At 37.9% G+C, this 24,944-nt stretch overlaps 1 protein-coding gene across 2 annotated transcripts in view; it reads left to right on the top strand.

Annotated features, from left to right (window-relative positions):
- PLA2R1 (phospholipase A2 receptor 1) overlaps nt 1-24,561 on the top strand; it is a 134,605-nt gene extending 110,044 nt beyond the window's left edge. The window contains exons 21-30 of one of the 2 annotated variants that reach the window (XM_053597838.1): nt 5,025-5,142; nt 5,907-6,037; nt 6,412-6,559; nt 9,477-9,715; nt 11,245-11,413; nt 13,286-13,426; nt 13,917-14,033; nt 15,211-15,387; nt 18,492-18,524; nt 18,661-24,561. In XM_053597838.1, coding sequence (XP_053453813.1) covers nt 5,025-5,142; nt 5,907-6,037; nt 6,412-6,559; nt 9,477-9,715; nt 11,245-11,413; nt 13,286-13,426; nt 13,917-14,033; nt 15,211-15,387; nt 18,492-18,524; nt 18,661-18,872 — 1,485 coding nt within the window. In that variant the 3' untranslated portion in view covers nt 18,873-24,561. The remainder of the gene's footprint in view (nt 1-5,024; nt 5,143-5,906; nt 6,038-6,411; nt 6,560-9,476; nt 9,716-11,244; nt 11,414-13,285; nt 13,427-13,916; nt 14,034-15,210; nt 15,388-18,491; nt 18,525-18,660) is intronic. The other variant, XM_053597839.1, reaches the window with a different exon arrangement.
- Nucleotides 24,562-24,944: the final 383 nt, after the last annotated feature.

Below are 24,944 nucleotides of genomic sequence, written 5' to 3'. Positions count from 1 at the left end.
GGTTCATAGCTCACAGCAACGTTAAACTCTTGGGCTGCAAAGTATAGTGATTCTCTTGCCTCAGCCTCCCAAGTAGCTGGGACTACAGGTACCCACTACTGCTGCTGCTGGTTTTCTCTAGCAGAGGCGAGGTCTTGCTCTTGCTCACGCTGGCCTAGAACTCCTAAACTCAGGCAATCTACCTGCTTCGGCCTCCCAGAGTGCTAGATTACAGGCATGAGCCAGACCCCTCAGCCCCTTTATTTTTTAAAGGAAATTCTTTTCTGAGATTGCCTTATCTACATCTTAGAAAAGTGGATTTATCAGATTATTAGAAAAGCTGTTCATGGGAGAATTAATAGCTGAGAGGAGTTGAGAGTCAGCTGGGAATGGGATTTTCCCCCATCAACAAATAAAACTACAGAAGGAAAACAGAGTTAATGATCATGCCTTATTCAGTTTACAATTCTGAATAGGTTCCAATATAGTTATTTCCCATTAAACTTGCTTCTGGTTTGTCAGTTTCTTAGGACTAATTTTTATTGGTTATTTCTAAGAAAAAAATACTAGTTGGATGACAAATTAACCTCCTTTCAGTTTTAAAAACTGAAATACTCAGAAATTAAGCATCTTTTCTAATGTCTCGTAAGTAATTTCCTCTGTGTTTGACAGTGTAAAAGAGTCTTGATCAGGGCGGCGCCATGGCTCAGTGGGTAGGGTGCCGGCCCCATATACCGAGGGTGGTGGGTTCAAACCCAGCCCCGGCCAAACTGCAAACAAAAAATAGCCAGGCGTGTGGCAGGTGCCTGTAGTCCCAACTACTCGGGAGGCTGAGGCAAAAGAATCACCTAAGCCCAGGAGTTGGAGGTTGCTGTGAGCTGTGACGCCACAAAACTCTACCGAGGGTGATAAAGTGATACTCTGTCTCTAAAAAAAAGAAAAAAGAAAATAAAAAATAAAAAAACAATAAAAGAGTCTTGATCACAGGTTGACCCAGGGAGAATGAGTCATCTACTTGTCTCAGCAGAGCTGTGGGAGGAAGGGATTCCTTGTGTGTTACATTAACTCTTGTGCTTCTACTTGCACATTTTTATTTGAGACTTAGATTGAGTGCTAATGGCTGCTTGGTACCATTTAGTTTGGGATTAGCCAATATTAGCACAGCATAGTTTCTCCTTTAAAATGTTCTCTCTTCTGTTTTTGGAATTTATTCAAGTTCTTCACACTTCATTCATTCATTCATTTAACTAGGTTGTTTTTTTTTTCGGATTAATATGAGGGCACAAACGATTGTACATTGCATCGTTTGTGCTTTCTGGGTAGAATCCAAGTTGTAGGTGTGCCCCTCACACAGGTGTGCCACATACCCTACGTTGTGCCTGTTAGGTGAGAGCACACCAAGCCCCCTCTCCCCCCACCTTGATTTTAATGTGGTTTTCTCTCATGTGGGCAGGTATTTGTTCATCTACTGGTTTCATGTTAGTATTGCGTACGTTGGATATTTGCTTTTCCATTCTTGTGATACTTCACTAAGGAGAATATTCTCCAACTCCATCTGGGTTAGTACAAAAGGTGTAAAGTCTCCACCTTTTTATGGTTGAATAGTATTCCATGGTATACATATAACACAGTTTATTAATCCATCCATATGTTGATGGGCAGTGGGTTGATTCCACATCTTGGTGATTGGGGATTGAGCTGCAATAAACACTCTAGTGCAAATGTCCTTATGATAAAATGATTTTTTTTTCTCCTGGGTAGATGCCTAGTAATGGGATTGCAGGATCAAATGGAAGGTCTAATTTGAGTTCTTTGAGGATTCTCCATACTTCCTTCCAAAGAGGCGGTATCAGTTTGCAGTCCTACCAATAGTGTGAAAGTGTTACCTTTTCTCCACACCCTCTCACCAGCACCATTTAACTATTTTGGATTCTGAGAACTCAATGATGAGGAAAAGTAGACACAACCCTTTTTCTTTTGATACTTCCAGACTAGAAGGAGAATAAACCTTAGTAAAAAAAAAAAAAAAAAAAACCTGCATAATTTAAGACTGTGCCATAGATAACAAAGGAAAGTTATATAGTTCTATGAAAGTGCATAACAGGAAGACCTGACTGAGGTGGTCAGAAGGGCTGGGAACATTAAATGTAAGGGGAGCAACATGTACTAAGGTCCTGTGATGTGACATTTTAAGGGAATGTGACATTTAAGAAACTAAAGAAAATTAGAATGGTGGAACGTGAGGCAGGAAGAAGTAGGCGAGGGTGATATTAGATGTTAGGATTTCTCATTTTTTTGTCCTAAGAGTAATGGCAAACCCTTGAAGGGTTTTAAACTAGAGAGGGACAGGGCTAGGCAAGAACTGAACCTTGAAAGGCTTTGCTCTAGATGCAGCACCAAGGATATGTCGGAGAAGGGCATGGGTGAGAAAGATGAGGGCAGTTAGGAAGCAATTACAGTGGTCCACGCAAGAGATGAGTAGCTTGGTCTAAGACAGGATGACAAAGACCATGGGGCAGCTGGGATGCGGGGATGGGTGAAGGGACTTTTTGAGAAATAGGATGTCCAAATGGAAGGGCTATAGGGGTGAGAGTGCCTCCAGGTTTCAGGCTATACAGTAACATCAGGAAAGGACCAACTTTGGAGGGAAGATGGCGAATCCTCATTTTCAAATGTTGACTTAGAAATTATTATTATTATTATTATTATTTGTAATTTTTGGCCGGAGCCAGGGTTGAACCCGCTACCTCCGGTATATGGGGCCGACACTCTACTCCTTGAGCCACAGGTGCCACTGCTAGAAATTAGTTTGAATCAAGAAAGGATTTTATATTCAAAACTCATTTAGAATCAGTAGGAGTACATATATTAATTCAGAAATGATCAGAGATACATTAAACTTGATCACATTTTGCAAAGTAGTAAGTAAATAAACAATTTAAAATTAAGGATGCTGTACTTCATCTTGCTGCTTTGTTTTAGTTATTAATGACACCATTATAGATAGAGTACATTAGTAACTATGTTATATTTTTGGAAACAATGAAGTTGTGGTAATGGGAGGCCACACTTCCAAAGTCAAGCCAGTAAATCTTGGCCGAGTCAAAACGTTGTGGGTGAGAGGAGGGGGATGTTTTTCCAGAAAGATTTATTGAGCCAACTGAACCAATGAGGTTCATTGGTATTTATGAATGGTTCATTAGTGTAACTATCTGAACACAAGGTGAATTCACATTAAATGATAAGACTTCCTAATAATTAGTATGTGCCACTCTTTAGAATTTGTAATTAGAGGAAAGAGGCAAAATGAAAGGGAATAGATAAAAGGATAGTTGTTATAAAATTAAACTCCTTTAAACCCAATTCAGTTTCTTTGTGAAGCAAACAAGGCAAAGGGGACCAAAAGAATTGGAAATGTACTTTCTCTCCTAGTGACCCAACTTCAGGCTACATCGGGGTTTCTGGTTTTTATCCTATGAGCAGTGGAAAATTTCTGAAGGGTTTAAAGCAAAAGGTAACATGCTTTACCTTTTCAAAACTCAGGACTGAGTTCTGAAAAGCTTTGCTTTGCACTGTTGACACTTTGGGCTGGACAGTCTTTGTTTGGAGGACTGACCAGACTCTCACGTTGTGGAATGTTTAGCAGCACTGCCAGATGTCAGTAACAACACTTAGCCCAAACTGTAACAACCAAAAATCTCTCAAGACATTGTCAAATATCCCCTGAGGGGCAAATTGCCTTTCTGGGCTTGACAATGTCATTTGACAACTATTTTAGGGTTTATTGGCTTTTATTTTCATTCATAAATGTTTATTGGGCCCCCTTTCTGATAGGATGTTCAAAGGGAGTAAGATTTGGTCCCCCTGCCCTAAGGAGTATACGAAGGTGGAGGAGGGATGGGGAACCGATGAACTTAGAAATTAAGAAAAGATCGGAAGGATATTATTCCAAAGTAAGACAGGGAAAGATGTTCTTTCAAGTGTAAGTTTTTACGCTAATCTGGAACTATCGTGCTGCTAGAATTTTCTCAGTGGCAAGTTTTTGGGATCTGACCTGTCAATGACTAGGGTTGAACTGCGTATGAGAAAGGAATCTCTAGCAAATTCCAGATGGGATATCTTTCGCATAAAATCTCTCCCTCCTTTTCTGGAACTTGGCGTAATCCACTATAGCCTTTCTCTTTTCTCTCTCCCTCTCACCTAACTTCATCTGGTCCTAACCAATATTTTTAAATTTCACTGAGATTTTAGGAAAAAAAAAACCGTATCTACAATCCTGCCTGGTCTGCCTAGCATGTATCATTCCCTTTCTCATCCCATCCCATAATAAAGAAACCTCTGTCACGTTACAGACACGATTCTCTCTCCTGTGTAACAACCAACTCTCACTGCCAAACCACCCAGCCGTTCATTTTGTGTCCCATTTCATGCCGCTGGCCAACCTTGCCCCTCTTTTCTCCTTCCTTCTAGGTTTCATTTCCTCCTTTCATCTCCTCCCATGGGCTCAGAATTTCTTTTGCAGCTCTTTCTGATGGATTTACTGACCAAAGGGCTGGCTCCAGGAATTTAGGGAATTTAAATACCTGATATGCTTTGATTCTCCACTATTCCTCTCTCATTTAAAGTGAGGAAATGTGTTTGTAAATAAAATTGAACTAAATTATTCATTACCACTCCCGGAATTCTTTTTTAAATTAAATGTACCACTGCAACCTTTGCAATCAGACTGGCTCTTTTCAGGAAAGATACTAATCTTCATTGAGCAAAAGACCCTGTTCTGATAACACACATGACAAAAGACATCCTTGCTTCTGTTCCTGCCTGATGCAAATGCAGGCAAGTCGCAATTCACCCAGAAAGCTACTCCTCTTTGTTTTGCTTTAACACGTTCCCAGCAGTTGAAAGAAAAATGAGTTATTTCTGCCCCTGAAAATTAAAAAAAAAAAAAAAAATTCTCAAAACCGGCCCTTGGTTTCTTTGGGAAATTTTTAATCCACTTTTTAAAAAATAAGGAAATGAACATTTTGTTTTAACATTTTTTATAGTGTCTTTTGATGAATATCCCCAAAGACCCAAGCAATCAGAAGAGCTGGACAGGTGCTCGGGATTTCTGTGTTGAAGCAGGAGGGACACTGGTGGCCATTGAAAGTGAAGTGGAGCAAGGTGGAGTATTCAATGTTCACCCAGGCCAACATAACCATTTTTATTCAATATTTATTAAGATATTTTACGACAAAAAACTAACATTACCAAATACAAATTTATTATTTCTGTGTATACATTTAAAATATTATTGCTGATGACATATATATTTTCAGTTTGACCTATAAGGTTTTGTCACATGACATGTAAAAGTAAGTATACCACATTGCTTATGAACTGCTAAGTTTTGAAGCCTTTCATCTCACCAAAAGCAGTAGAAAGAATAAGTACATATTTATGATCTGTATTTCAAAATAGGTAAAATAATCTAGGTATATTCTACTAGAATTACACGGTATGATTTTTTAGATCCCTCTAGATTTACCTATATACATTTGCTATTTAGACAATTACAAACTTTAGTTTAAATACAGTAGATAAATCCTCTTGTGTTTAGAAAGGTAATGAATGAACACTATAAATTGTTTTATTGATGCTATGATGAAATCTCAGGTTATTTAGCTAGAAAATGAATGAACACTATAAATTGTTTTATTGATGCTATGACGAAATCGCAAGTTATTTAGCTAATCTTTCTATTTAAACTAAAACAAAAGTGAAAGAAACTGCATTACCTTAACAAAGACAAAGTAACAAATTGCTACGATTGATTTGTAATTACATTTTGCTGTCATTTAAATATTATCATAGCTATAAAAAGAATTCAATGATTGCTCAAATGATTTCCACAGTATTAAATTAGATAATGTATTCTTATTTTTCAGCTTTCATTACTATGAATCTTTTTGGCCAGACCACTAATGTGTGGATAGGGTTACAAAATAGTAATTATGAAAAATGGCTAAATGGAAAGCCTGTGGCATATTCTAACTGGTCTCCAGTTGATGTAATAAATGTAAGTTTTGAGATTTATTTTTTAGAAATCATTTTGACAAGAGATTTTATTCGAGACTTGTTTACTCAAGCTTTTTCTTTTTCTTTCTATATTTTTAGGTCTAAATTGATATTCGCTTGTCATTCATTTATTAATTTTTAATAATGTAATTTCATATAGTTTTCACATGTTCCATAAATGTAATTGCTTTGCTCACCACAGTAATTGTTGATTTCGTAGGTTATAAAGTGATTTGTCAGCAGATCTATTAAATGCAAATAAAAGAACAATGATGCCGATCTAAATTTATCCTTAATAAAAATTTCAAAGCTATATGTTCAATGTTTCAATGTTATATGTTACCATATTTTTGATACATATATATTCTTTTAAAGATTCCAAGTTATAATATCACTGAAGTTCAAAAACACATTCCTCTCTGTGCCTTGCTGTCAAGTAATCCTAATTTTCATTTCACTGGAAAATGGTATTTTGAAGACTGTGGAAAAGAAGGTTATGGGTTTGTCTGTGAAAAAATGCAGGGTAAGAAATACTTGGTTTTTATTCCTTTCATTTCCACAGCCCGTCCTTCCTTGTCCATATTTGTTTTCCATAGCTATATAGCTAATGGTGTCAAGGTATTTGCCCTTTGGTTTTACGTGTATTTAGTCACGCCCTAGGACTATGCCCTTTGCGAGGTTCTAAGCACTGCAGAGGCCACTTGAATGATAACCAAGTTCATGTCTCCATTTTAGTCATATTAAATGGCCTTACTGCTTTGTTCTGAGATTATGGGTCTACTTAAGCAATTTTTTTTTTTGGTAGATTTTTTTTTTTTTTTTGCATTTGTTAGATAAAGTTCCTCTTAGAATTGTGTCCCACCCTTAGGCAATTTTTAAAAAGAAAATACTGGAGAAGCATCAGGGAAATAAACTAATTCATATTTACCCCTTTTTAGAATCCTAAAAATGGTCTCTGTAGCTACAGATGGTATGCAGAATGTTTGTAGATCTGGTGAGCAGACCCCCCAAGAGTTTCTGGTATGAAATACAAATAGCCAGTGGGGTCAAAGAGCGAATGCGCTGTAAGTGAGACCTGAGGAATACTAAGGAAAACTACAGCGCAGGCTTTCACTGAGCGCTGGGAGGGCTGTAGTTTTATGTCTGGATTGGGTGGAAATCTGAGCAGCCTAGCATAGACATAAACGCACACACACACACACACGTACTTACTTGAAACATGAATTGCACTTCTTAGTGTTGCATAGACATGAACTATGATACTAAATATCAGCCCATATCACCCCATCCTCCAAAAATCAGTTCCAGGGAAGCTCTGCCTTTGGTTCCCAGTTATCACTTAAGCTTGATTGTTGTCAGGAACCAAAAGAAGATAGTAAATCTGTAATAGCAAGAGTAAATGGGAAGAGCAGAGCCTTGTGGGGACAGAAACAACATCAGTACCCCCGTACTTCACGCTTCTGATGCACCCTGCACTGTGCTCTGCACCTGGGGCATCATGCCATGAGCTCCTCAAGATGGTTCTATGAAGCGGGTCAAAGTTTGTCCATTTTGGAATTGAGGCTTAGAAAAAGTAAGTAACACACAGTGTCTCAGTTAAACCCAACGTTCTATTACCCTACCTTGCGGTTGATCTCGTCTAGAAATATTTTGGGAACTAACAATGTGAATGTTCTCTTGGAGACAGTATAGAGCAGTGGTGGTGGAGAGCATAGGCACTGGAATGCCTGCCCACCCTGTAAATAAGCTTAGTCAAATTAGTCATCTTCTACGAACCTTGATTTCTGCAAAATGGGGTAATAACTGTCTTCAGATTTTCTATGTATACGTTATGCTTAGCATAGTTCCAGCATACGTTTAACAAATGATAAGAGTTTTTTATTATTACTTCCAAAATGTATTAATTCAATCACACAAACTCTTATAGCCTACAATAAATATCCAAGTTCTGTTTCTCTTTTTTATTCATCAGATACATATGTGCTTACCCTGGGCTTGAGCCTACAGCCTTTTATCTGTCTAAAAAAATTAAGAAATCTGAATAAAGAGAAATAAGGGCAAAGTGAAGACCTCCAGTTTGGAACTTTGCTTTTAATAGACCTTTCTTTTTTAGACCAATGGGCGGAAAAGTTCTGTTGCCCAAAATCACTTATATTTTGAAACATAATGGAATGAATTACACATAGAGAAATACATACATGTAAAAGTATAGCTTATAACTCAGTGGGGAAAAATGTCAAATTAGAATTTGGGTTACATACACAAAGACTTTCAGTTATTTTAATTTTGCTAATTATTTTTAAATAGCTACTTCGGTGTTGTTTTGATTTTGTATAAATAACCATATACTAGGTACATATGCTGGCAAAAAGACTTCTAATGAAAGATAAGCAGATGATAAAAATAGAAAGTACCTTTCTACCCACACCCTTCTAAGAGAGACCCGAGTGCTCTCTCACAGCCCACATATTTGAGGTATAGAGAGAGATTATTTGCCCAAGAGATCTTAGTCAGGTCAGGAACAGAATTAAGTCCCAGGTCTTCTAACCTATCCACGCCTCACCAGACTCCTCTCCTACCCCAAATGTAATGAAAACCAGCACACAGAGATGAATTCAAGTCACTTTGGATCATATCACAGAGAAACTCTTTACCTTGTTTTTGTGTTTTAGGTTTCTAACGTTTGCTTATCCTGGAATAACAGATAACATAATACAGAACAGAAAGTCAAATGCACACATGAGAGAGGAAACATCTGTATGTAAAACACAAGCTCGTTTTCACACGGTCACAGCTTCTCACAAACACACAAGCACCAATGATCACGAGTGAGAAAACCTTGCCTTTTAATTTATAAATCTTGACTCTGACAGGTGGTATATTACCAGTAACTGTGTGTATTTCTAAACATGTATTAACTTTGTTTCTAAAAAATTCCTTTTAGAATTTTATATGCAAACATGACAGGGACTATGTAGTCTCAAAAATACAGCCTACAGGTTTACGTGAGAATATGCTCATGGGAAATTAGGATTGCAATGCAGTGTATGACTGTCTGTATCAATATTCTATCCCTAAGTATTAAGTTCTGCTACAGCAGTGTGTGTGAGGCCAAGTGTCACTCATAGAATGAAGCCGATCCCATCAGTTGCACCAAAAAGTGCTCAGTTTGACAAGGGATGGTCAAAAATGAAAACTCTTCTAGAACTGGTTCAAACTATGTTTATATTTTTGAAAAAAATGCATTCATTGAATTTCCCAAATGTTCTAATTCTTTAGCATCATATACACTTTAAGGTAGTATCCTCTTTTTGAAATAGTCGATTCTGGAAGAAAAACTCTCTGATCAACACGGACCGTCAGAGGATTCACGCTAAGCTTTACTTCCTCATGTCTCATCCAGAAGCTACAAATGATTTTTGTTGTGGTTCTTGTTCTAGATACTTCCGGACATGATATAAATACATCTGACATGTATCCAGTCCCCAATACCTTAGAATATGGAAACAGAACTTACAAAATAATTCATGCAAATATGACGTGGTATGCAGCAATAAAAACCTGCTTGGTGCATGGAGCAGACTTAGTCAGCATTGCAGACCAGTATCACCAGTCCTTTCTCACTGTTGTCCTCAACCGGCTAGGTCGTGCCCACTGGATTGGACTGTTCACCGCAGATGTAAGTGTCCTAAATCCCTTGGGATGTCCTTGCATAATTAAGTTTCCCATCTACCTCCTTAGTGATACAACCACAGAAATTTCCCGGAAATAATAGTAAACATAGCATTTAAATAATTGGTTCAGACTATAAATACTGACTTTAGGAGCAACCTATATTTTACAAAATACAGATGCACACATTCTCGAGGTAAACATCCACTTGCCTAATTTCTAGAAATGAATCCCTTTCAAAGGTTCTCTGAGATTTTCCAAGTACTCCTATATCCTTATGTGTGCGCCAGCACTCATCTTAACCTCAGGCAATGCACTTGGGTAATTTGTTGCATTTAAGGAATTCCCAAGAAAAATGAATCATATACTTCCTGGCTAGAAATTCAACATTAATTAATCCAGTTCTCCCTGAAATTTAACACGTGGATTTTTTTTTTCCTTTAAGGATGTTGTTTGGAAAATAAGTTTGCTTTCAGTTTTTTTGTTAAATAAAAGCATTACACACTCAAAGTGGCGAGTAGTAAACTCTATTCTGTCTGAACCCTGGTTGTGCTCTGCAGTGTTAATCATTATAAGTGCTTCTTCTATGTCATCTAGAAATTTTCTATATACACACGGGATAAGTGAACACATATACTGTTTTTTAAATACAAATGAGATTATATTCTATTATATATGCCCTCTGTAAGCCTGCTTTTTAATTTAATATATTTTTTACAGCTTTGCATGTCCACACATGCAAATCTCATGCATTCCTTGGAACAGCAGCCTATAAGGACATATGACAATTTATTAAACCATTCTCCTTCGAATGGACGTGTGGGTCTTCTCAGTTTTTCACAATTATAAACAATGCGCAGAAAATATCTTTGTACGCATAAGATAAATTCCCAGAAGTAAAATTGCTGAGTACACTTTAATTTTTAATAAGTACTGCCAAATTGACCTCCATCGTTTGTGCCAATTTACGTAACAGCAACAGGATATGCTAACATTTTGTTTTTTCATGTCCTTGCCAGCATCCAGTATTACCAGAATTTTAATCCTTGCTTGTGAGATAGGTCAAAGAATGGTATCTCCTGATGGTTTGTTGTATTTTTGTATCAGTGTTTTTACTTTATGGAGTCAACTTTGCTTTATGGCCTCTGGACTTTGTATGACTTAAAAAGATTTTCCCCACACCAAGAGGAGTATACAAAATTTAGTCAAGTTTTCTTTCATGCTTTCATATTTTTAATTTTATGTTTGAATCTTTAATTAATCTGAAATTTATTTAAGGCATTGGTCTAACTTCACCCTGACTTTTCACTAGGATATTTTTTGTGGCAGAGAGCCAAGGATTCTTAAAAACCAAAAGAAAGACATCATTTGTGGCAGACATTCCTGTTTGTCAGGCTGTCTTTATAAGCTGTCCTAAATCCTCTGTAAAAAGGTGTGGAAATATAAATCTACATGGGAATTATGAAGGCTCAGATAGCACTGTGGGATGGTGCAGCAGTCTTGGCAAAGAAATGATGGCTCGATTTTCCTCCACAGAATGGTCTTCATTTTGACTGGTCAGATGGCACCAAATCCTCTTTCACTTTTTGGAAAGATGAGGCGTCATCCTTCCTTGGCGACTGTGTTTATGCCGACACCAGTGGACGCTGGCATAGCACAGCCTGTGAGTCATTCTTGCAAGGTGCCATTTGTCAGGTGCCCACTGGTAGGTTCAGTTCTACTCAACTCACAACATATGCCCTAGGCACCTACTGTGTGCAAGGCACCGCACTATCCAGGGGATATAGGGATGAATACTGAGGAGACTCTGCCCTCAAGAAGCTGCTGCTCTAGTCAGTGATGCAAAGACAACTGGTATACCACCCAGGGCTGTAGGGAGGGGTTACCAAGAAACAACTACATCGTGTTCATCTGGAGGAAAGTAGAAAGGGTTCTTGAAGAACACAGCAGGTTAGGGGTAAGGGCAGGGTGGGAAACCAGACTAGAAACGTGGGTTAGGAGCATGTATGGAGAACCAGTGATAATGATCATGACGATAGTGATGGCAACAGCTGATACTATTTGGATATTTACGATGTGTCTGGCCTACACTTTACCTAATATCTCCTTTACACTTAAAGTTTACCTGGCCCAACCCGCTTATTAAAGATGAAACTTCAACTCGGAGCATTAAATAGGTTCCTGAAGACCTCATAGCTGTCCTTCAGCAGTACCAGGAGTTGAAGCCAAGTTTCCTCCTTCTCCCATGGCACATTTATTCCATGGCACCAGGCTTCTGTCCCTTGATTGCTGGGGTGGGCAGAAAGAGGGTTTCCTTACACTGTCTCCTTTTTAAATATCTCATTTAGTGAAACACATGTCTTTACTTACATTCTGGGTGCTGTATCAAATAATATACCCACTAGGTAACTTTAGATCAAAACAATTCAGGATTAAATGTAAATGATAGCCATATATATTGTAAAAGCTAATTCTGCTTCCAAGACACCATAAAAGCTGTCCTTCCCTTTTCAGTAACAATGCATTTAGTGAGTGCTTAGAAAGTGTCAGCACTAACTCATTTAAATTTCTCCACTTGTAAGAGAGGTATTGTTTTTGTTTGTCTTTTTATTAAATCATAGCTGTGTACATTAATGTGATCATGGGGCACCATACCCTGGTTTCATAAGAGAGGTATTGTTGTCGGCTCCCTGCCAGGAGTAAGGTAACAGTCCTACAGCCGCAAAGCTAGAGGGTGGCAGAGTCAGGATCGCAGCACCCATGTATCTGGCTCTCACGTTGCTCTCTGAAATAACGTGGCTCCTGAACTTCCCTGATTTATGTTGTGTTGTTTTATTTCATTGAATGCATTCTTCTCTCTCATAGGTTTATTAGCAGGCAGGATTTTTCACATTTGTGATACTCAGGGCTTCATTTGACACATTTTGTACCTTTAGAAGTCCCTTTTGCGGGCGGCGCCTGTGGCTCAGTCGGTAAGGCGCCGGCCCCATATACCGAGGGTGGCGGGTTCAAACCCGGCCTCGGCCGAACTGCAACCGAAAAATAGCCGGGCGTTGTGGCGGGCACCTGTAGTCCCAGCTACTCGGGAGGCTGAGGCAAGAGAATCGCTTAAGTCCAGGAGTTAGAGGTTGCTGTGAGCTGTGTAACGCCATGGCACTCTACCGAGGGCCATAAAGTGAGACTCTGTCTCTACAAAAAAAAAAAAAAGAAGTCCCTTTTGCAGGTGTCATTCAGATGCCACTATTTCTAAGAATCACATCCCCATATTGTAGCAATCATTAGGGTACTAAGTGTAAACATGAACGACAGCCACCCCTCCCCAGCCAATACCCAAACTAAGCCTACACAGCTATGCATTAATACACCTTGTTATGTTTAGGAAAAGATCATTTCTGCCAGAAATGCTACAAACTGGCCCCAGTTTTGTAATCATTTACATTAAACCCAGTCTTTCAGAGTATTATCGTGAATCTTGTTACATATATTTTCTTGATCTTTCACAGAACACAATGTAATATTTGTTGTAATAAATAAACCCGGTTACTACCCTGAAATCATAACTGGTTTTTCTTCATAGAAACAAGACAATCTGAACACCCAGACTTGTGCTCAGAAACATCTATTCCCTGGATAAAATTTAAAAGTAATTGCTACAGTTTTTCTACAGTCCTAGACAGTACGAGTTTTGAGGCTGCTTATGAATTTTGCAAAAAGGAAGGTAATTCTTTTGTGGTGGTAAAATGCTTTCATGTGCTTCTTCTTGATATTTCAGTAAATGGTGTGGTTTTCTTCATTTGTCTGATTATTTAGTGAATTTAAGAGCAACAAAAACTACTGAAAAAAGTAAATACTATTAAGGTTGCTTATTTGGAGGACAGCTAATATCTGAAACGTAACATCCAGTGTAGAATTTGAAAACTTTAGTTGACATCCCAGCATACTCCCCAAGAAATTCCTTTTGAATGCCCTTTACATTATGAATTTTGAATGTTCGCTAAAATTAACATTCTATGCTTTAAAACTTCTTAGGTGCAAGCTTGAATCTTCTAACAAATTTGCTTTACCTTTTTTAATCAAAAATCACTTAGGTACAATAGACATTTTCACTTTTCAAAACATTGGCTTTACAAGTGATTGTATAGGAGACATTTTAAAAATTATGTTTATGTGTAAACATAAATGCTTGTTCATTTGCTACTTTTTTATAGGATCTAATCTTTTAACCATCAAAGATGAGACTGAAAATGCATTTCTCCTACAAGAGCTTTTTGCTTTTGGTTCTTCCGTCCAGATGGTTTGGTTGAATGCTCAATTTGATAGTAACAGTAAGTAATTTGGGGAGGGAAGAGGAGAGGGCATAAATAAATACATGGTTGTTAAGGCTGATGATAATGGCATCCGTGAGCCAGAAAGCTCCCTTGGATATATTTGCTGTGAAAAATAAGCATGAATCCTTCAGCCATTCTTCCAGAAACAACATTGCGAGCCTTTTCTATACCCTCTTATCCTTTGGAATAATTCCAGAATACCCAAAATAACAACAGACAAACCATAACAAGTTTACCTTTAGACTTAGCCTGAAGATGCTTGGCTGGAACTTCTTACTCACGGACTTACTCACTGCACACCAAAGCCATATTTACTTGAAAATACCCCCAGGTTTCTAAATGTTATAAAAGCATAATAGAGTTATGGAAATGTTTCGGTGACAAATTGTGCTATTGGAATTCTTATTTGCTACTCATAAAAACCAGAGTTTGTAATAAAATGGAAGCCTGGTATTCTTTTTTGTTTTATGTAATTGATGGCCATTGAAAGATACTTGTAAAGAAAATTATTTTAATTGGTATGGAGAGCTTGTTACAGTGGTGTACCAAGGTGGAGGGTGAGCCAGTCCTTGCAGTGAGGAGTATTTTAATCACCAACATTGTTTAGAATTTCGAGCAGATGGTGATAATAAAAAGCAGACAGACTTTGAGTCAGTTTTATTGTGAGTTTTAAATTCTTTTGAGACGACGCACCTTCCCCCTTATTGCCCACACACGGGATAGGCTCTCCCACCCTCACTACACTCTTAGTACATGACTGACTTGCTCTTTAAAGAAACTCACTATGAAATTCTTTCAGAAAGTGAGCCATTTTGTAACAATATAGATGTTAGCACTTCAAAGGATTATTCTCTATGTTGATTAGTTTCACTTATTTATTTCTTTCAAGATTATATGGAAAATTTCAGAACTCAAATTGTTACCTTAATTAACACGACATCCTAAATGACCTAAACTAGAACACTATGTCTGAATAAATAGAGGGTTGTTCACAAGGCAACTTTATTAACACCCACCTTTTGATGTTGAGTTCATGGCTGTACTTACTAGTTGAATGCATCAGTAAAGTAGAGTCTCATTAAATTTAGGGGCTACTTTTTATGGTTCCATTCCAGTCGTAGTATGTTTGATAACTGTGCATATAATTTGTAGTAATTCGGTGATTTTTCCACAGATGAAACCATAAAGTGGTTTGATGGAACTCCCACTGACCAATCAAACTGGGGCATTCGGGAGCCAGCCAGGGAGCACTTCACGCCCCATCAGTGTGTGGCCCTAAGGCTCCCTGAAGGAGTGTGGCAGCTATCTCCCTGTCAAGAAAAAAAGGGCTTTATATGTAAAATGGAGGCAGGTATGTACAATCAGAGAGTAATTCTTCATTTTGATTCTACCTTGACTAATGTGGACCTGCCTCTTTACTATTTAAAGGTTTTAAAATCCAAGCATTCAGATAGATTCTGACATTACTGTCTTGTTCTGCATCAAACAAAACAAAAGATTTTTCAGCTTTTCCTTTCAAATCAACTGAAAGACTATGAATTTCTTGTGTCATCCTGGCTATTAACCTAAGGGGCAAAAAAGCAGTTTACCTCAAGCAAATAGGACTGGAAATGTAAGCCAGTAACTTTCATTCTGGTGACCACTGCTCAGAATTTTTAAGGTTTATCTTTGGCCCCAGGAAATATAATTTAGGTCTAGGTATATTTGTTGAGGACAATTAGATGTAATTCTCTGTTGCAACCATAACGTGTCATCAAAATCATATTTTAACTTCACCAAGAGCAACATGCTTAACTTAAAGTGATTTTTAAAAATTCTAGAAATCTAAGCCAGAAAATACTAGTCACTTGCAAACAATAGAAGACATTTTTAAGAGAAGATTTAAAGGGGATCAATTGTAGACTCCAACATCATAAAGGAGGGATTGGTGGGGCCTGGACTGTTGCAGAAGGCTTCAGAGAGATGAGGCTGCAGGATCACAAGGGATGAAGAGAGTTTTAAGAGCTGGAACACAGGAGGAAAGGCATTTTGGACAAAAGACCCAGCATGACTAAAGGCAGCAAGAGAGAAGGTGCTTAGGAATGAGGTAAGAGGGAAAGACTTTTGTTAGGGAGAGATAGGAATGACCCTGGACCGTAATAGAGGATCCGTTCGCAGAGAGCATCAGGCTAAAGAGCTAAACTTCCTGGTGGAGGAGACAGGGGCCCCCTATCTGCTCCGCAGACACCTGCAGTTGAGCTGGATTTTTCATTTGAGTAACAGAACTAGGAACAAAAAAGAGGGGGAGAAATGAGAAGAGAGAATCATCAGGTCGTGGTGACTGGGAATGGAGGAGAGAAAACTACAGGTGTGGGCACCCCTGTCTGAAACCTCCATAGTATAAGCATCCATTCTTTTTTTTTTTTTTTTTTTTTTTTTTGTAGAGACAGAGTTTCACTTTATGGCCCTCGGTAGAGTGCCATGGCATCACACAGCTCACAGCAACCTCCAGGTCCTGGGCTTAAGCGATTCTCTTGCCTCAGCCTCCCGAGTAGCTGGGACTACAGGTGCCCGCCACAACGCCCGGCTATTTTTTGGTTGCAGTTCAGCCGGGGCCGGGTTTGAACCCACCACCCTCGGTATATGGGGCCGGTGCCTTACCGACTGAGCCACAGGCGCCGCCCTAAGCATCCATTCTGTGTGGAAAATATGACTAAGCCTAATAGTAAATGTCATTAGCATTTAAGTATCAAGAACAAATCAGGCCAGGCTTTGGCTTGTGCCTATAATCCTAGCACTCTGGGTGGCCAAGGCAGGAGGACCGCTTGATCTCAGGAGCCCAAGACTAGCCTGAGCAAGACTGAGACCTTCATCTCTACTAAAAACAGAAAACATTAGTCGGACTTCATGATGCACACCTGTAGTCCCAGCTACTTGGGAGACTGAGGCAGGAGGATTGCTTGAACTCAGGAGTTTGAGGCTGCTGTGAGCTAGGTTGACACCACAGCACTCTAGCCTGGAGCAACAGAGAGAGACCCTATCTCAAAAAAAATAAAAATAAAGATCAGAATCACCTTGTATCTCTGCAGGACTTTAAAGCTTCCTATGATCATATGACACTTCTTTCATCTTCCACAACTGCTTTTCAAGATAGTAGAGCAATTAGAATATCCCCATTTTACAGATGAGAAAAGTGCTTGTCCCAACTGAGGTTACATCAAGTGATCAGGGACTACACTTCATATCCCCAAGTGCTCTGTCTGTACCTCCCACTTCCTCTGTCCTGAAAGCAGATACTCTTTTTTTTTTGAGACAGAGTCTCACTATGTCACCCTCAGTAGAGTGCTGTGCCGTCACAGCTCACAGCAACCTCAAACTTTTGGGCTTAAGCAATTGTCTTGCCTCAGCCTTCCAAGTAGCTTGGACTACAGGTGCCCGCCACAATGTCCATCTATTTTTTCGTTGTAGTTGTCAGTGTTGTTTGGCAGGCCAGAGCTGGGTTTGAACCTCCCAGCTCCGGGGCATGTGGCTGGCACCCCAGCCACCAAGTCCTGAAAGCAAATAGTCTTTTTATAGTCTTTCTTAAAGAAGTGTCTACACACACTCTCACACTCACGTGTGCATGGGCGTGCATGCGCACACAAAAATTATTCAATAATTTTTTAATTATTGAATTAAAAGAACAGGTTAGAATTATAAGAACAGGTTAGGTTTTTGAAAATATGCTTTTGCTGTTGGTCACAAGGCTTATTTTCTTAAGTCATTCAGAAATGAACACCAAGGTGCTTCCTCCACTCACAAATCCATTCACTCATCTTCCACTGGATCATTCTCTTCCATTTTCTCTGAATCTTTACCTAGATTAAAAATAAAAGATATGTTTTTACAGTAGGAAGTCCTAAAACAGGAACCTTCCAACTTTCTGAATAGAGGAGCCATTATTCATTTCCAAAGACTCTTCAGATCACAAAGGCTGATCTTAAAAATCCTTACAAACAGACAGGCAGATTATCCCTGCTGGACAAACTCTATATCAGATCCCAAAAAAACTGTGAGTCTCTTGTATGCAGGGTCTGAATTTTACTCACATTTTTATTGCAGTATAGTGTTGACTCGTGATAAGGACTCTTTGACTTGAAAAAAAAAAAAAACTGGGTGTGTGTTTGTGAGACTAATAATGGTGATTACTATAAATCAAGGGTCAGTAAACTTTTCTTATAAAGAGCCAGATAGTAAATATTTTAGGCTTTGGGGGCCATATGGTCTCTGTCACTCTGCCATTGTAGCACAAAAGCAGCTGTAACAACTCATAAACAAATTAGTGTGGCTGAGCTCCAGTAACACATTATTTATAAAAACATGTGACTGGATTTGATCCATGGGCCATAGTTTGCTGATCCCTGCAGTAGGTAATGACATAATTTTGCTCAATGAAAAGAAAAACTTCACTTCATTTTTTTTTAAATTTAATTTTAGATATTCACACTACAAAGGAGCATCCAGGAAAAGGTATGTTTGGAACACGAGAGAACACGTTGATTTTTTTTAGAAATAATAGACAGAAAACATGTATATGAAAGTGTCTCTATGGTGCCATTGATTCCGTTGTCATTGAAAATTTTCTTTTTTCTGCTTCTTCTTTCAGGACCAAATCACAGTGTGGTTCCTCTTGCAGTAGCACTGACCCTGATAATAATTCTGGCCATTTTCACACTTTCTTTCTGCATGTATAAGCAAAACAGTGGCTTTTGCAGGAGACTTGCAGGGTTTCAGAGCCCTTACTATCCTACAACCAACTTTAGTACAGTTCATTTGGAAGAAAATATTCTCATTTCTGATCTTGAGAAGAATGACTAGTAATCATGAAATCAGAGAATGCTACAGCCAAGAGGTTGAGTAAAGAAGATGAAACCTGGCTTGTCTTCTAAGTTTCCCCTTGTAGACCAGATGCCGTTAGAATGTGAATTGGGTCCCTATTTGAATTTTAATTATAACCAAATTAGATAGGTTTTGATTTAGTCATTTTGCTAAACTGTGATCCATTCTTAAAAAGGGGAAATTCTGCAGTGGTTGTTATTCAGAAAGACAAGAACTATGGAAAGAAACTCTCTACTGAAAACTCTCAAACCAATATGAACAATAGTTTTTTCTAAAATTTTTTGGAAATTTTAAAACTAATCTGTAAATATGCAAACATTTACTCACCCTCTGATGAGAGAAAAGAAAAGCAAAAAAAAATTTTTTTAATCCAAAAGTCATATTTATATAGGAGAGGAATACAAAAGTCTTCTGAAATGTTTCTTGTTTGCTTAATTCCATTTTTAATAGCAAGGTTTGGAAAATACTAATTTCTAAGCTTAAGGGTTGGAGGCTCTGGGTTCTACACCAATATTTATGGTGATATTTGCTTTTATTAGGTCTGACTTCTCAAGCTAAAGGAGAAGAAGTGATGGCTTTCTTTGAATACTAATGATCTTGGTTAGCAACACACATTCATAAGCAACTACACAGTTTAGATGTGCCATTAAACCTTCAATCACTACTATCAAATGAGTTTGATATTTTAAAAAAATGCTTTACAGGTAAGCTTAAAGGAATATTTTGGGATTTTAATCCTGTTAAACTCATGGACTTTATTAAAAACTAAAGATATTAATAAATGACACGTAACCAGAAGATATATACCTTTAATTTAAAGGAGAAAAATTGAAGACCTGAATTATAACTAGAGGATATGTTGAAAAGTACCAAATGAATTACATTTCAGTAGTAATATAGATACTTTTATTGTAGTATAAATGAGTTTATTTTAGGTGTTTTATTTAATAAACCATGATTTCTGGGAACCATCATCCTTTACAATATATTGCACTAGTTATTCCAGTTGGGAAAAAATAGTTGAAAGTATAATACTGTCTGTAAATTTTTATAAATCACCTTCATTAATTGCTTTTGAAGAAATTAAAAGGAGGTTTGGTTTTCCTTCATTAATTTCTTTTAGAGAAAAATGGCTCCATAATCAGTATTTAAAAGTTTACTCATTACATAGATGTTTGTTGAGTTCTGATTAAGAACAAGTGCTATTCTAGAAATGGGGGTACTAAAGTGAGCAAGCCAATGGAGTCTCTTGTTTTCCAATCAGAAAAGCTGATATTAACCAGGAAAGAAATACATATGTCGAAAATAGCAGGTGGATATTAAACTTTTAAGTAAGGTCCTGTAATAGAGGAAACTCGGAGCCTCTCTGTATATGATTTAATTATTACAACCACTGTCTCAAAACTGGTGGCCGCTAGTCCCAAGGAGGAGCTCCGAGAGAAAGTATGAATGAATTTCTCAGGGGCAAACCATCGTCATTATAAATGCAGTTTGAAGACCAGGCCCCACCAATGGAGCTCTAGTGCCCTGAAATAGTTCATAAAGCTTCCAAATGCTGCACTTTGCTGTTGCTCCATTGTTTAGACTCTGGGACAATCTACCGTCATTTCTTTTTAAGTTTTGATGCTTCATTTTATTTAAAAGATATTATATTATGTGGCAGTTGTATATTTCTGACTCAAAAGAATAATTGACTCAAACTAACCAGATGGTATAAAAGCCCACTTTAACAATCTGTCAAGTAAAATTAAAGTTCTGTTCCTTTCAGTGGAATTGGTAAAACCTGCTAATCAATTAGCCTTCCAGTCAAGGTATACAGTTACACATAACAATTTGACAAAATATGTCATTAGGAAAGTGTCTTTGCTCAAAGACACTGTATTGCGGGTCAGTATTCTGTAGTTTGACGGTTGAGTATTAAACCACATCTCCAGAGAATCTGTCTCCATGGACAGGTCATGTGCTCCCTGCCCTTACTGAAATTGCAGAAGTAGAAAGTTGTGAAGAATTCTGCTATATTCATCATACACATGCACTTTAAAATTTTTTTCCACCTCATCTATTTTAATCTGAACTAGATTGTATAGCTGGAACATGTAAAGAAAAAAAGTAGCAGGATCACAAACGCACACATAATCAGCCCAGCCCCACCCCCAATCAATTATTTTCTGTGACTAATCTGAGTATCTTTATAGACTCTGGGTAATGGAAAATCTTGGACTTTTCTAATTAACCATATCTTGGGCTCTTCCAATTACAAGGGTCTTATTAGAAGTCCCCCTCCCTATCAAAACTAGGGGAAAACTGAATATTTAAATAAATAATAAGTCTTTTGGAGTCTCTTTATCATCCTCAAAAAGGCAGTTGGATATATGAGAACTTGCTGTGTCCTTTAGGTATTGAGGGGTCAAGGTACTAACTGACCAGGCACGTGTGCTATCTACTGTCCACTGAGAATGTTGTCTGGTCCCTCTCCTGGGAATTCTGCCAGCATCTGCTGTGAAGTCTGTAGTCAATTAACGTGTGGCGTGTTCTTATTGATCCCAGATCTCCCTGGCATTGCCTTATCTCTGGAGAACTGACTGTGACTCCTATTCGATTTCTTACCTGGACACTGCAGTTCTTGATTCCAAGGTCACTTTTCCCCTGTGGTGGTGAGACCCTATCCAGCACCATCAGCTACTCTATTAGGTGGGCGAGGCTAAATACAGACAGAACAATCCCCAAATCTTGGTGGCTTAACACAGCAGAGATTGATTCCACCACCAACACCTGAACCAGCTGGCAAGAGGCCTCTGCTCTCTCCAGTCATTCATGAGTCCTGGTTCCTCATACACGGTCAGGCCCGTGCGGTCCTCCAGTGGGTCTACCTGTGGCCAGCAGAGGAATTAACTCGAGATCTCTCTTTGATTAATTATGTAGCCTTCGCAGGCTGTTGAAATACATTCTCTAAGTAAACAGTTTTGAATTAGGGACATACACCCTGACAGTGCATGAAGATTTCCAAGAAAACTCAAGGGCATGGATATTTCTAAGGATCTCAATTTCCAGAATTTTTGATCTTCATGTGTAATTTTCCATAGAACTGACTTTCCTGAGAGCACCCCTGTGACCAAGGTATCAGGCAGGTTCTTCTTCCTCACCTTTTTTTTGCACAAATGCCTTTGTCTACCCTTTTAGGGGGTTAAAAAAAAAAGAAAGAAAAGAAAAGAAAAGCGGGGAGGATGGCTTTTACTCCAGCTCTTTCTGTGTTACTTTACCTTGGGAAAATTCTTCATGGCACCATGAAGAAAGAAAAAAGTTTAAAACATTGATGTCAGCAAAGCTGCTTTTAATAAAGAAATCATAAACTCTCATAAGCCTCATGTCTTTCCCTGTGTTCATATGTTTTTCTGTCAAGGATAAGATGAGGAAATGAGTTATTTTGCCCCCCATTCAAATTCTGAATTGGTATGTATTATACAATGAAACCAAAACTCTGCTGAGTACCATTGTTTGAAACCTTATCTCCTCCATCCTTCACCATTGTCAAAGGATGTTATTTCCACAGAGAAAATAGCTAAGAACCTGGTGACCTGGATTATCCAGATGAAAGGCCTAAGACAAGGCTCTGTGCTATTTTAGATTTCTTTTATTTTTTATTTTATTTATTTATTTATTTTATTTTTTTTGCTATTTTAGATTTCTAAGTGAGTTGTAAGGACGAGTATTAACAAGCTTATTTGAAATGAAAAATGAAATCAGGCTTTTTCTGAACATTGTCTTATTTGGCTCATTGGTTTGACAAGGAGGATTGACTTTACCAATTAAGTTTATGATGAACATTTTTTATTAACTGGATAAACTAAATCGGCAATTCTCGTGTTCTGATTAAAACATGTAACAAGATAATGGCATTTTAATAGAAAAATAGTATTGACAGAAATAAAATGAAATAATATCTTATTTTTCCCAACCCTACTTTGTGTATCAGGTAAAAAAAGGTGCATAAGTAAAGACTATAATAGGCAAAATGAATGGGCATCAGCAAAGTCTTAGTAAAGCCTTTTAATTTGAATACTGGGAAACTGACAATATGAATCACTCTAATGACTAGGTAACAAACCCTTTGTAGGTGGTGTCTCCAGTTCTTTGCTTTAAGCAAAACTGAAGGAGGATATAACAAAGTACTATGTTGACATATAATGGAAAATAATTTTTAATGTAATATCACTGTGCTTTGGGGCACCTATGAGAAAAGAATTCAAATAATGAAGTAATACTGCTACAACAAACCTCTTTCCATTCCCATCTATCTAGTTATATAAACAAAGTTTCTGTAGTAGCCAAGATAGGATAGGAAGTTTGTTTCTTGATCATGTAAAGCCTGCTGTGGTTTCATTGGTTTCCCAGGGCAGCAAACTTCCAAGCAATGACTCACAAATCTAGTCTGCACCCTACTCTGGAACACAGGGCTTCTAGTGTTGTGACACTAGAAGTGTTGAGAACTCTTAAGTTCCTGGGTTTAGAAAGCAACACATGGTGCTTTCATTCCTGTTATTGGCCAGAACTAGTCACATGACCTCATCTAACTGCAAGGAAGTCCAAGAGGTCTTTCAGTGTGCTCAGAAAGGAGAGGGTAACTGACTAGAGTGAGTACTAGCAGACCTGTACTCTGACAATTTCTTAGCACACATAAACACACCTACAAAAAAGGGGGGATAGGAATAGAATTGCTGAATCCTGACTCATTCTAGCAATTTTTAATTAATATTAATTTTTCTATACTATAGACATTTGATTAGGAGATGCATTTCCTGTAAAATTGTAATTTAATATGTTTAATATGATCTTTGTAATACATTTATCTTGTTCTGATCAATTGTACACATATAATAAAATAACTCAATATAGAAGAAAATTTATAACACTTAGAGCCTATGTTCACGGAGACCTTTAAAAAATAATTTTAATGTATATATACATATTTACTGCAGGAAAACATGACAAGACAGCAAATAAAATACTTCAAGAATAATGTATTACATTAGGATAAAATTTGGGGCAATTGGAACATAAATATAAGATTAAAGAGAAAAACACTGTTCAAGACCTTATTTGTGTTTATTTCTATTTTTAAATAGATTAGGTCAGAAGTCAAATTTTTATAGTATCTCCATCAAAAAAATTAGGACTCTTTGAGAATTCATTGACTCTAGATCTGGGCAGAAGCAATAGAAGATGAAACTGGAATATCATGTGAGGCCAGAAAATAAGGAGGTGCTCGCAAATAAACACAGAAGGAACGAGAGAAATGGTAGAGAAAAGTCACCATGAGACAGACACAAAAGTAAAAATGGTTGTTTACAAGATTTGCCAGGGGTGCTAAAATTAGCAGGTGAATGTTTGCAGAAAAGCGGTTATTTGCATAACCTTAAAGTGTCTCCCCATGATAGTCACTAATTATAACAGGAGAGCTGTAACTTCGCAGTAGAGAAACTTCTTTAAACAAGTGATCAAGGCTGACCAACTACAAGCCAGAGCAGCATCGTGAACCCCCCGTCTGAAGCACTGAGAAGGACACGTGGCATCCAAAGTTCTTGACGTTATGTGACGGCTTTCCTGCCACAACAATAGAGTTGAATGGTTGCAACAGAGACCCAACAGCCTGCAAAACCTAAAATATTTACAATCCGGCCCTTTACAGGAAGTTTGTCAAACCTTCATTTGGAGAATGAAAACCTAAGTGAGGAAGTCTAGCTGACTTTGACCTGTCTCAGTAGCTCTAGTTTATGTACGAGCAGCCCTGAAAGCAGTGATTAAATTATTTTCAAAAGATGTTCAAAGCACAGTAAGTATATTCTTTTCTCTTACTCTTTTCTTTGATCAACATAATTTAAGTGTGCTACAGAAGTTTAAGTTCAAGTGTGCTGTGAGATAAAAAAAAGGTTGAAAAACACTGGCTTAAAGTGTATCAATAGGAAACTCTGATCAATAAACATTTGTGGCCCAGAGAGTGTTCTGGGCCCTGAGGCTGGAAATATGAATAAAACCCCATCTCTTCCCTCACGG

This window comes from Nycticebus coucang, chromosome 7 (genome assembly GCF_027406575.1).
Source record: "Nycticebus coucang isolate mNycCou1 chromosome 7, mNycCou1.pri, whole genome shotgun sequence".
Classification (NCBI taxonomy): Eukaryota; Metazoa; Chordata; class Mammalia; order Primates; family Lorisidae; genus Nycticebus; species Nycticebus coucang.
This window is presented reverse-complemented; position numbering and strand designations above follow the sequence as displayed.